At 38.1% G+C, this 13,215-nt stretch overlaps 1 protein-coding gene and 1 pseudogene across 1 annotated transcript; both read right to left on the minus strand.

Annotated features, from left to right (window-relative positions):
* Window positions 1–59: 59 nt before the first annotated feature.
* On the minus strand, window positions 60–1,810 carry LOC145575722 (pentatricopeptide repeat-containing protein At5g56310 pseudogene; annotated as a pseudogene).
* A 340-nt stretch (window positions 1,811–2,150) lies between these two features.
* Window positions 2,151–8,895, minus strand: LOC145576882 (DEAD-box ATP-dependent RNA helicase 32-like). The gene is made up of 8 exons (XM_081634582.1): window positions 8,392–8,895; window positions 6,092–6,367; window positions 4,720–5,043; window positions 4,339–4,530; window positions 4,112–4,267; window positions 3,563–3,975; window positions 3,290–3,447; window positions 2,151–2,811 (listed from the first exon to the last, which is right to left on the minus strand). The coding sequence occupies exons 1-8, from the start codon at window positions 8,764–8,766 to the stop codon at window positions 2,489–2,491; spliced, it is 2,217 nt and encodes a 738-aa protein (XP_081490708.1). The 5' UTR covers window positions 8,767–8,895; the 3' UTR covers window positions 2,151–2,488.
* Window positions 8,896–13,215: the final 4,320 nt, after the last annotated feature.

Raw genomic sequence — 13,215 nt, forward strand, 5'->3', positions numbered from 1 at the left:
TATCAATAATAAGAACAGTCCGAGTACTTCTTAGATGGATTAATTCATCAATCCTTCGGATATTGTGAAGCTCACCAGGTCAAACTGGTATTTCTATCAGATTTGAAGCATGTAAATCATCAGATTGCCCCCAAATGCAATACAAACATTAGACTGATCGATATCGAGTCTACTATGTGTTGCTTCAGCACTTTCACACAACAATTATCAGCCCACAATTAAATTATTCCAATAACAATGGTTCCACTACATTTTGCTCGTGACTTTCCAATGTACATTGCTGGTGCATCTCCCAAAGAATGTCATGAATCGCTTTAGCCTCGGGATGTGAGAATGTTCCTGCAGCGAAACTATGAATGCAATTGTTTAGCTCAATAGAGCTTTCACCAGGCAACTTCTTTACACCAGAGCTTCTCATTGTTTTCCTCACCAACCTAGCTTCACTCCAATTTCCAACTGATGCATATATATTGGAAAGAAGAGCATAGTTTCCACTATTATCAGGTTCCAAAGTTGCAAGGTGCTGCAAAGCTTTTGCAGCAAGGGACGAATCTTTATGCATCTTGGCCGCAGCTAGAAGCGATCCCCATATAGCAGCGTTAGCATTGAAGGGCATCCTCCTGACTAGATCCTCTGCCTCCTCGAGGTATCCAGCTCGGCCTAACAAATCCACCATACAGCCATAGTGTTGAATCTTGGGTGTGATCCCATACTTGGAGCTCATAGATTTGAAGTATGAGTTCCCCAATTCAACGAAACCAACGTGTGTACAAGCAGACAAGACTCCAATGAAAGTGATCTCATTCGGCCTACATCCCACTCTTTCCATGCGAGAAAACATCTCCAACGCTTTCCTTCCATGCCCATGAAAGGCTAACCCCACTATCATTGTAGTCCAAGACACTACGCTCTTGTGCTGCATACTGTCAAAAACTTGCAAAGCCTTTTCTATATTTCCTGATTTTACATACATATCAACAAGAGCATTATATAGAGGGACTGTTCTACGCAATCCACGCTTCTGAAGGAAGTCATGTATCCACTCCCCTAACTCAAGTGCCCCTGAATCAGCACAAGCTGAAAGAGCAGCCAGTAGAGCAACCTCATCAAGCTCCACACCCTCAACTCGCATCCTCAGAAAGATTTCAATCGCCTCTTCAGGTTGGTTCACATGAACATAACCCGCCATCAACGTAGTCCACGAGATCACATTCCTCTCAGTCATACATTCAAACAATGCCCGCCCATTACACATGTCACCAACACCAACATACCCAGCAGACATCGCATTCCACAATGCAACATCTTTTGAGCTAGACATTTTATCAAACACCCTACGTGCATCCTCCAAACACCCACAAGATGAATACATCTGAACAATGGCGATTACAACATGAATATTCAACTCAAACCCAGATTTTATACTCTGCCCATGAATCATTTTCCCTGAATTACCGTCACAAACCCGGCTCACCGCCTTAAGAACAAACGGAAAGGAGTACGAATCAGGGAAAAGACCGAAAACCCGAATTCTGTTGAAGAGAAAGGTGGCTTCTGGAGCAGAAGAATTGTGAGAAGCCAAAGATTTGATCATGGTATTATAAAGATAGATACAAGGTTGAGGATTTTGGTTAAAAACAGAGTACCCATAATCTGAAAGATTGAATCTTGAACAGGATTCAATGAATTTGGAAAGTAGGAAGTAGTCATGGTGAAGACCAGTAGAAAGAAGGAATCCATGAATTTGGTTAATGTGTTTTGGTGAAGAGCAGAGTTTGAGCTTGGAGATTAGGCTCCCAATTGCAAGCATTTAATTTGTAAATAATATGAAGATTTTGTATATCATACTCTTGCATCATTTATTTATGGGTTTTATGCTCTTCATAATTGTACATTAATTTGATCAAATCTTTGCCTTTCTTTTTCAGTTCAGTCTTACAGAAAGTTTAATTTGTTACACCATTTCTAATGAATTATCACAAATTGACTTTCGTACTATCAAGTATCAACCTCATAAATGAGCAAGTTATACGAGTATGAAATTATGGAGTACGAGTCTGTCCCCTTTAGCTAATGAACACCCTATCTAACGGTGACAATGCTTGAAACAAACATAGGGTAGTTCTTGCAAATTACAACCATCATCAAATTCTGATTCATTAATGTAAATAAAATAGTACTGTAAAAGTCAATTTCAAACATCCTCAATGGTGTCAACACAGTAAGGAGTAAGATACAATATAACTATTACAAAGGCGAGCAAAATTGCATGTACACTATAATCTACCAAAAATCTCATAGAAGAACTAATCAAATCTGGAACTCTTCAAAACTGTTGGATTTCTTCAACTTCAAAAAAGTAATACTCGACTAACCAAGCTTTCATATCTGTTTGAGCTAGGATATATGAGATGAATGAAGACCCCGTAGACATCCTTTGGGGGCTTTTGTGTGCTCTCAAAAGAATGTGTGACGTACATGTATAAATTTAAGAGTTCATTGAACCAAGCAGCTTGAGAGCCAGATCCTCTTGCTCTGCCAAAGATATTTTATTAGTGTTGATATCAACCATTTTCTTGTCTTCTGTGTCACTGTCACTGTCAAAATATATTTTCAACTTTTTGTTGGGTCGGCCTGCAGTGACTTCCTCTTCTGACTCAGAGCCATCTTCTTCTTCATCTTCCGCCCTGTCCCTCTTCAACTTCATCTTCTGCTTCAATCTTTTCTCTTTGCGAAGCTGACGAGCATGGACCTTGTCCACTTTATCCTCTTGCTTTAACACTTCCCTCATCTTCTGATACCTTTCTTGCACTGCAATGTAAAACGACAAAAGTACTAATAAATGTCGCAAGCATATTAATACACCAGTAACTAAAAAATGTTGCAAGGATATTAATACAACAGCAAATAAAACAAGTACAAAAAAGTGAAAAACTAATCAAGTACACAGGGTGAAAAAAAAAGGGCACGAGACTGTAAAGGCCTCAAACATATAAACGTAGTACTACGTATAATAAAACCATCTAAACATTTTAATCATACGAAGTATATTAGATAAGTGAACAATTTAGTAAGTAAAGAAGGGTCTATTTAAGGGATGACAAACAATTTCCCAAAGCAAATGACAACGGATAAAAATGCAACAGTATTGCCTTAATGGTTTATGAAGGGGTTATGAAAATTGTGTTGGCAGGGCAGTTGGAATAGAAAAGATAAATAAAGCAATAACCTACAAGGTAGAAAAAATTCTTTAATTTTCAAACCGATAATCTAGTAGCGTGTCACATACCTTTATCGACATCAATTGCAGATGGCTCATTTGTCCTATCTGCTAAAGTTGCAAGGGGTGGAAGAGTGTTACCCTCTTCATCAAAGACAACCCTTGTGCCAACGGGTCTGTGGACATTAATTTTCAGCTTTTTTTTCTTCAAAACCCTGGTAGCCGGCCTACAAGAACAAAGAACTAGAAAAACTGAGTGATTGCCCCAAGAATAAGAAAAAACCTTGCTGCAAAAGGGTACATCTTAAAAAAGAACTTTTATAACAAGTAGATGAACCATACACAACAGATTCAATTTCAGTTATTGCTGGCTTGACTTCAGATGAAATCTCGTTCCCTAAAAGATCATTATCTGATTCATCTTCATCAGATTCACTACTCTCTGCCTTGGCAGTTTCCAACAAATTTTCTGCAGCAGACTTGTCTATTTCCACAGTTTGACTTAATTTTGAAGAATTTTTGCCCGTGATTTTCTGGTTTAGGAAACGGATTTTTGGCGTCAATGGTAAACCTATTGATGCTGAGAAATCATCAATCCCAAGTTTCATCACATCAAAAACTTCTTTATCCTTTTCTTTACAAACAGCCTTGAGATATGTGATGAATGCTCTTCGAGCCAATTGCTGCATATCAGGATACTTCACTAATAAAGACGCTAGCAGAGGAGAAACAGGCTGCAATTTCTCTTTGTTTATCTGCAAGTTTAAAGAGAGCATAGATAGGTCACATTAGTTACTTAACTGATGAGAAGTCTCAGAAGAAAGCATCTGAGCCGGCAGTATCCAAGTATGTCTGCAAAGAGACTTGAACAAGAACTCTAAAGAAGATTACCGTTTTTGCAATTATTGGAATTTTTGCCTCTTTTATTTTTTCAAGCATTTTTACTTCTGATGGCTCCACAAATAAAACAGCTTTCCCGCCAGTAGTGTATCGAGCAGTGCGACCGACTCTGTGTATGTAAGTTGCAACATCTGATGGACAATCCATCTAAGGAAAAGAAAGAATGAGTTGAGCACTCTATCAAATGTACAACTGATATACATGAAACCAAAGCTCACCTGAACAACCCAGTCAACTGACTTATCAAAATCAAGACCTCTTGAACTAACATCAGTTGAGAATAAAACTATACGTTTTTCACTAAACTGGGAGTATGTTCCCAATCTTCTCTCCTGATTCATCTTTCCATGTAAACACTTCAATGGGATACCTGGCCGCAGTTTCTTAAAAGCCTCAAAAACAAATTTCACCTATACAGAAGTTAAAGGACCATCAGGGAGTTCAACCAAAGTAATATAACATAAAAGAAATATCTAAGTATAAAATTAAAAGTTGTGTTACCACTCTCAGCCAAACTGTCACCAAAATAAAAGAGTAAAAGAACCATACATGACTAAGCAAAACAAAGAGCTGTAAAAATGCTGAATTATGACAACTACCTGCTTGCGACTGGTAAGGAACACTAAAATCCTCGAATTCAAGTGAGACTTTATAAAACTCCACAGAAGGTCTAACTTCTGATGTAGAGGGACAACAGTAGCAGTCTGCAGCAAGTGCTTGGGAGTAGCAGTAGTGGCTTCCGCATGAACACTAAGATATTCAGGGTCTCTCAAACTGAGTCTTGCAAGGTCCTGAACTGATTTTGTTTGTGTTGCAGAAAAGAGCAAGGTTTGTCTTTTCTTTGGAAGCTGAGATACGATTGCATTCACTTCTTTTTTAAACCCTATATCAAGAATTCGGTCTGCCTCGTCAAGAACTAAAATCTGTTCCCTGGAAGAAAATTAAAACCCTCAAATACTCACCATATAGGCCTAAGTTTAATAGAATACAGAGTTACGCAATATGCTATAGACCTACAAACAAAGATAGATTGAAGCACTACTTAAAAGTTGGGGATCACTCAGATGCAAGAGGAGCAAGCATCAAAGTAAAGAGACTAAAGACAAGATACCATTAACCATCTAGTAAAAAAAAGTGGGCAAACTCTACTTCAGTAACTTTGTATAGCTCTTCCCCTTCTCCGTTTTACTGATTTGAAAACCCACAATTTTGTATATTGTATGGAACTCCTACTTTTATCAACAATAAGATTGAAATTAAAAGAAAATGTCTTGTTGCAGAAGAGCAAGAGTAAAGCTCAATTTAAATTCTAAGTAAGAATCTGTAAGTATTAATATACTCACGCTTGCAAGCACTACAGAATTTATGAGTGTCTACAATAGCATGACAATTAGACACCGTCTATACCCTCTTCTAATCCTACATCGCCTAAACATTATGAAAAGAGTTAAAAAAAAAAGAGTAGATTATAACCATCAATGTTTTGTTACATTTGAATAGCTCCATAAACTAAAAGAGACATAAAATTGAAGAGTACTCCATCCACGTTGCAGATGATAGCACAAATGCTAATTTAGGGTAAAGGTCACTATTAGACAATCAATTAGAAAGCATTATCGGGGGTAAATAACACTCGTTAGTTGCTACTACTTAATAGCATACATTAAAAAATCAAATGGACTCTTTACCTATGAATACCAGTTATTGCTTTTATAGCTTATTGCATATTTTATGATATTTATATAAAGTAAATTGGTATGCTTCATAAAGAAAATGGATAAAGTCTTATCAAGGATCCAAAATTGTAGAAATGAAATATATTTTGGGGCTGAGGAAAGCAATAACAGAAAAGTTATGGCAAATCGCATATCACCAATCACCTAAACTTGTGCCATAAAGGATCAAGCAGTTAAAAGAGAATATTATGCCTAAAATAAAATAACACAGTAAGGATGTGAAGATCATGTGGACCTGAAGCTGAGAGCATTCAAAATTTGGCGTTTCATCCATGTGTTGAAGCAGCCTTCCAGGAGTACAGATCAAAATATTCAATTCATTCACACGTTCCTTTTCTTCATCAACACCTTTACGACCACCAATTAGCAGACCAGCACTGAAGCCATGGTGCTTTCCAACTGCCTTCAAAACACCAAAGATTTGACTAGCTAATTCCCTAGTAGGAGAGATGATGATGCAACCCACACCATCCTCTGGACCCCATCTTTCCTTGTATAGCTTCTCTATAACCTGTCAAGAACAACAATAAACTTACAACCACAGTCCAGTCCACCACACAAACATTACTGCACAAACATCGGCAAAGAGCCACAATGCTAGTCTTTGGTTACTAAGAATACTTGAATATATTAGAGTTATAAATTAAAGCAAAGATCCAACATGGATAAGAAAGCTATATCTGGTTTTTCTATATTTGAAGGAACAAACCTAAGCATTGTTATACACTTGAGGTGGCATATGCATGGTGCACACGAGTATATTAGGGTAATCAGCGAGTTGAAGTAACAGACATGGTAGCAACTAGCTGCAAGTCTATGACCGTAGACCTAGAATAGACATCAATGGATGTAATCTGAGCTGATGACCTCATTCTAAGTTCTAAAACTGGATTTTAGACTATTACATTAAAAACTATTTTGCATCAATCAAGTTGACATCATTACTTCATTAGTATTACTCCCACAACTTTTTTGCTCCAATCAAAAAGGCAAAATGCTAAAAATGGGGGAGAGAGAGAGAGAGAGAAAGAGAGAGAGAGAGAGAGAGAGAGAGAGAGAGAGGAGGGGGGGGGGGGGAGCATATGCATTTATTCTTGTCCCTATAATTGCCAAGGAAAGACAGTCTAATGAACCTGATACTTTTAGCCATATTTCTATAAATTCTCAAATTAAATAATTATCCTTTTAGAGTTCATCTAAACTATGAGCTTTACTACAGACTCATGTAACCACAAGAAAGCAAAACTAAAGTACGTAAATTCAACAACGAACTGCAGCTAAAAACTCCTTCAAGATACAGTGAGCAACATAGTGTTCTTAACAAAAAAAATTACAGATTACAGAAAGAAATCTACTCTCCCAACACACAAGAAAATGACCTTTTTGGCGCTTCTTTGAACAAGGCTCTATAGAGAAGAAACAAATCAATCCACCACTAGCTCTAAAGAAAAAGTTGCCACTTAAAGAGATAAAGGCAGAAAGATAACCAATTTGAGAGATTTATCAAGGCACTTAATTAATAATAGTTAAACAGTTTATCATTGTGAAGCACTCAGCATAAGAGACCACTCACTTTGTTCACAACCATATGTTGGTATCAATTATATTAACTATTAAATAGACGGAAATTCTTTATATTCCTAACAACGTGTGTTGATAACAATTTAGAAGGGGAAGGAAATAGGAGGAAGGGAAGGGGAAAGAAAAGGAAGGGGAAAGTGGAGCTTCACTTCCCCTCACTCCACTTTCCCTCCCACTTCGGAGGGATAGTGTTTATTAGAAGAGGAAGGAAAATGAATCCCTCCCTTTCCCTCTCTCAATCCATTATCTAAACAAGATGATTTGTCCCCTCCCTTTCTCTTCATTTCCTCCCATTCAAACAATGTGTAAGTTTTGACTTTTCGTACTTTATTATTTCAAATAATTCATCCTGTAAAAGAAAAGTATACCAAATTTTTAAACAAATGTTTTACACCATGTGCCCTTCCTTCCAAATTGCAATTAAGTCGCAATTTATACTTGCAAGTTTGACTCTTTGGTGAGCACATTCTCTCCGCCACTATAATACCTCTAACTTTATAACAATGTGTAAAGGATGCCGAGCAGTCTATTTTCAGATCCTCAAACAAGAAACAGAGCGAGTATAAGAACATGGAGGAATCAAGTTCCCCCCGAACCAAATTCTTCCATCCTATCCCTTTCCTTTCCCTCTTCTCTACTTCCTTACACCATTGTTATTGGAACACCGTGATTAAACCCCATCTAAGTTAGCTTCCAATCACATCCACTCAACTTCTGTAAATAGAGAAAATCTTCCTCTAATTCGACCCGATGGCAGCTAATCCTACCCACCCACCAACCCCACCTTCTCTAACTCAATCAATCACTCAACCCGAATTCGAATCAAAGTATAATGCATCTCCACACCTTCAATTATAGCTAATTTCATAAATCCAGACTAGAAACATGTACATTCTTATTAAATCCAAAATTAATCAAAAGCAAAAACAAAAATTTTAAAAAAAAAAAACTTACAGGAATAACAAAAGCCAAAGTTTTTCCGGACCCAGTTTGGGCAGCACCAAGAAGATCACGACCTGAAAGAGAATGAGGCAAAGAAGCTCTCTGAACATCAGTCATCTGAGTAAAGTAGGAAGCTCGCAACCCATCTTTAGTTTTCTTTGACAATGGCATTTGCTTGAACAATTCACACCCACAATACCTTGAGAAGGTATCATCGTTTAGTTTACCCACTGGAGAATCGCGGGGCAATGGAGGAAGCGATAATGGGTTCGAACCCGAGTCGGGTTTTCCAAATTCAAGCCATTTTTGGAGGAATTCGATTTCTTCGGCTTCTTGTTGGCGCCTTTGCTTGCCCAATTGACGGCGTTGGGGCTTGGGTTTTGCCATGGTTGTTGATTTGAGAAGAAAGTTGGAAGCTTTTGGGTGGGAGAGAGAGAAAAAGAGGGGTTTAAGGGAGGTTTTGGGAGAAAGGGAGTGAAGAAGGGTGGTGGTGAGGGGTGATTAGGGTTTGATAAATTCGGGAGAGGGGTAACCGAGGGAAAACCGAGGGAAAACCACCAGAAACAATACTAGTATACTTTTACGTATTTCTGAAAACATTGTTGACAAACATGATAAAGAAAACACGTCAACTAAAAAAGCGAAGAAATTACCTAAATATACAATATTTTTAGGCTTTATCTACCATTAAGTGTACTTCATATTTTATATGGTATAGATTACGTGATATAGAAGGTTAAAGCAGTTGGTTAGTTATCTGACATTTAGACATAAGGTCAAGGGTCGAATACCACTAGTCTCACTCTAGAAGAAATCTTACTAGTCAAATCACTTGGAATGGGACAGAAGCTTAACAATACAAGGATTTACATGGAGAAATGATTTCAGGAAACTTTCTTATGTAGCTCAGCAACTAACTTAACATTGCCGCAAGACTCTATATGGTCGAGCTCACTTGCCTAGAGCCCATAGCTAAATATCCTTCATGCCATGATGATGCGTGACCTATATGTCACGGGATGTGCGTAGATTGCCCATGCGGTGCCTGAATTCCCAAGACTTGATGCAGTCAACCTTCCCCATATGTGCAACAAGCTAATAAATAGAGGAAAAAACACACAATGACACTAACCTGCGCTACCAATACATGTTTTAGTAAAGGCACACAGGCATAGGGAAGTTGCCTCATATAGGACTTGTTGTGCCAGGCATCGGGGAAACTGTCAGCACGTGACATATAGCTCGCTTCCTCATCGCAATTTCCTTGCTTGCGCACAACTCCGAGCTACCTAATGAGCTATCACTTGCTACTCCAAAACACTGATTCAAGGCATATTCCAATAACTTTTTTTTTTACGAAGTATGAATAGATATGGATGATAGTTTTTAGCTTTTGAAGTAGTGCTTGTCAATTGCTACTTCCTTTTACCCCCTATAAACTTCTATTACCGTGTTATTTATTTCTTATTTCAATAGCTATTTGTGCCAAACACTTTCACTAAACACCTAATTCTAGCATCTATCAAGGTTATTACTAACATCTACGAATACACTTACAAAAACTAATTTTTCCAAACATGTCCCAAGTTTTGATAAGTGTTTTATTTGTCCACTTATCATGGTATTTTTAGCACAATTTTGTTGTCATTTTCCCCTATTTACCCCCCCTTTCCGACTCCTTTTTGTGTATGATTACAACTTTTGGCTTCCCCGTTCCTTTTTATGTGTGTGTTCGTGTTTGTAGATGCAAGGAGAAATTGGTCATATAGCATGAACATGAAGAGCTATATTGGAAGCAAAGCACAAGAGGAGAGGGCGTGCAACCCCTTAGGAGAGGGCGCTCCTACCCCAAGCGCCACAATCTTCCTCTCTTTATTCCCAGCTAGGAGAGGGCGTGCACCATAGTAGGAGCGGGCGCTCCTCCCTGATCTTCCACAAACTGCCACAAATCGCTGCAGGAGGAGAGGGCGCGCAAGAGACAGGAGAGGGCGCTCCAGCCTGAGGAGCGGGCGCTCCTCTATGTAGGAGCGGGCGCTCCTACATGCAGACCCGACTTTTTGGGCGGATTTTACAATGTTATTTCGGGGTGTATAAATACGACCCTTGGCTTCAGTTTTCTGCATCTTCTTCCTTGGAGAAGATCACCTTCTTCCCTTTAGTCTTCTTAGGCCCTTAACTCTCTAAACTCTTATTAATTAGCTTAGTTTCTCTCAAACTCTATCATTGAAGTAGATTAATTGAAGTTTGTATTCTTCCTTTCAACATTTTCTCAACCTTGAAGCTTCATTAGTAATCTCTTTCCTCTATCCCTTACTCTTTAATTTCAGTTTTTATTTACTTTGAATTGTTAATTTCTCTCTTGATCTTGCTTAATTGTTGTTGCATGTCCGATCTACCTTATTCCTACTACTCCTCTCAACTTGTTAACTTAATGTTTGAATTGGAACTTGTTGTTTTGATGTCCCTCACCATGTTTAGTGAGTAGTTAATTAGCTAGGGGTTGGGTGAAGACCCAACCAAGCCATGGGTTGATTGATGTTTGTGCTTGCATGTTCATTTTGGATTGATAATTGATTGTTAAAGAGATGGTTAATTGCATGTGTAATTGGATGGCCACTTATTGCTCATGTATTCACTTCTATGCTTGCATTGAGAGATGAAGTCTAGTTGTGAGTCTTTTCTTATATGGTTATGCTAATCTCCTCTTGATTATGGTTCCTTGTTTGAATGATGTAGTAGTCTTAGTTGCAACAATTAGGTGAGAAATCTCAATTGCTTGTGCTTTAATGCTTTCTTGGACCGATCGAAAGACAAACCCGAGTTAGTAGTCTACTTCTCATTGTTAAGACTTGGTTGGCCTATCTTGTTAGTTGAGTTTGGCTTAGGAATGCTTAGTGTTGTGGCTTCGAAAGAAGGTAACATTGAGTGCCCCCTCTATCACCCAATTTGTGTTCGTGCTTGCCTATTGATTTGATCCGTTGGTTTGGTTGGAGTCGATCCCTATTCCCCCCTAGTGTTTGTCTCCATAGTAGTTATCTAATCAAAACCCCCAATTTGTGACCGAACTAGATTGCAACCGTTTCATACTCTCGGTGTACTTACCCATTCCCTGTGGATACGATCCTCTACTTACCCTAGACTTGTCTTAGGTTGGTTTAGGTAGAAATATTGTTTGGTTTTAGGGTGATCGTCCAACGACCGAATATCCCTCTACCAAAATGGCGCCGTTGCCGGGGAATGGCGTTGAGCATTGAGTTACTTGTGAAACATGTGAGACTAGTTCATTTGTATAGATTTGTTTTTCTTTGATTTCTTTGACTAACTTTTTGTTGTAGGTGTTAGTGAAGAAACCAATCTTCGAATTTTCGTCAAGCTAGTGACGTTAAAGAAGCGCTCCCGGGAGGCAACCCGAGTAGTTTTGCTTTTCCTCTAAAAAAAAATAAAAATAAAAAAATAAATAAAAAATTGCTTTTAGAATAGTCCTCAATGAGGATATTGGATTGCATGTGATGGATATTTGCTTTCTTTTGGTAATAAAATTTCGAGCATGGTTTAGATGCCCTTGGTTGAACATAGAATTGGCTAGTTTAGGCTAGTGTGACAATAACCTTACCGAATGTACGAGACCTAAAGTCTAGGATTGTGGTAAGAAGGTTGTCGCCCATATCAAAGGAATTTGAACCCCAAAAGGTAGTAATTGATCCCATATTGTTCCCAAAAGTGAGGTTGTAATATTTTCAAGCCTACTACATTTTGAATGAGTGGCAAGGATCCTCTTTGATTTAGTACCTAGATCGACAACTTGAGTCCCAACTCCCAAGATCGCGGCCTAAACTACTCTTAGTGATTGATGAAGGTTGTTATGTATTGTTTATTCACAAAAAATTAAGGCATATCATTCTTGTTTTCTTAGTTCAATTTTTAATTTATTGTAATTAGTAGTTAGTGATGTAAATGTTCAAGTTTGGAAAAAAAAAAAAAAAAAAAAAAAAAAAGAAAGAAAGAAAGAAAGAAAAAAAAAAAGAAAAAAAGAAGGGAAAGAAAAGAAGTGATGAATAGCCATCACCCTAGCAATTAAACAAGCTTGGGGGTGCGTTTTTATTTCAAGTTTATTCATATTTTGTAATTTGGGTCAAAGTTAGAAACCTCTTTAGGTTTGCTCTTAGTGCTATATACCTTAGCTTGACTTTAATTGCAAAGCACTTCTAGTTTTCTCTATGCCTTAACTTGTGTCGTAATCCTTGAGTTTTGTAATGTTAGTAGAGTAGTTGAATCCATTGTCGGTGGAGGGAGTTGGTTCACAAGCATGTGGAGAGGGTACTTATCATTGAGATGTCGAGTGTTCTAAACTTTCTTTTGTCTATTTTTCTTCCGGCTCCTTCGAGGAGTCATGAGACACTACCATTAGGGAGAATTTGAACTTTATGTGGGGACGCGGTAAGATTGGTTGAATGGACCAAAGTTGAGTACATTCGGGAAGGTTAGCTAGGCCTTGGTTAGTCATGACCGTGGTTGATCTTAGGCATATACCTCATGCTCGAGTTTTATTGCTTAAGGATTCTTTTATCTTTACATGTGCTTTTCTTTGGACTAATCTATTAGTTTCTTTAGCGCCAAGTGAATTGCTTAGGGACAAGCAATTAGCTAGCTTGGGGGAATTTGATAAGTGTTTTATTTGTCCACTTATCATGGTATTTTTAGCACAATTTTGTTGTCATTTTCCCCTATTTACCCCCCCTTTCCGACTCCTTTTTGTGTATGATTACAACTTTTGGCTTCCCCGTTCCTTTTTATGTGTGTGTTCGTGTTTGTAGATGCAAGGAGAAATTGGTCATA

The sequence above is a fragment of the Chenopodium album genome, chromosome 13, assembly GCF_948465745.1.
Source record: "Chenopodium album chromosome 13, dcCheAlbu1.1, whole genome shotgun sequence".
NCBI lineage: Eukaryota > Viridiplantae > Streptophyta > Magnoliopsida > Caryophyllales > Amaranthaceae > Chenopodium > Chenopodium album.

Coding starts and splice junctions, on each gene's coding strand:
- LOC145576882 (XM_081634582.1), bottom strand. CDS start 8,766: ATGGCAAAACCCAAGCCCCAACGCCGTCAATTGGGCAAGCAAAGGCGC. Junction 6,368..8,391: donor CTTTGGCTTTTGTTATTCCT/GTAAGTTTTTTT, acceptor TGTTCTTGACAG/GTTATAGAGAAGCTATACAA. Junction 4,268..4,338: donor CAGTTGACTGGGTTGTTCAG/GTGAGCTTTGGT, acceptor TCTTTTCCTTAG/ATGGATTGTCCATCAGATGT.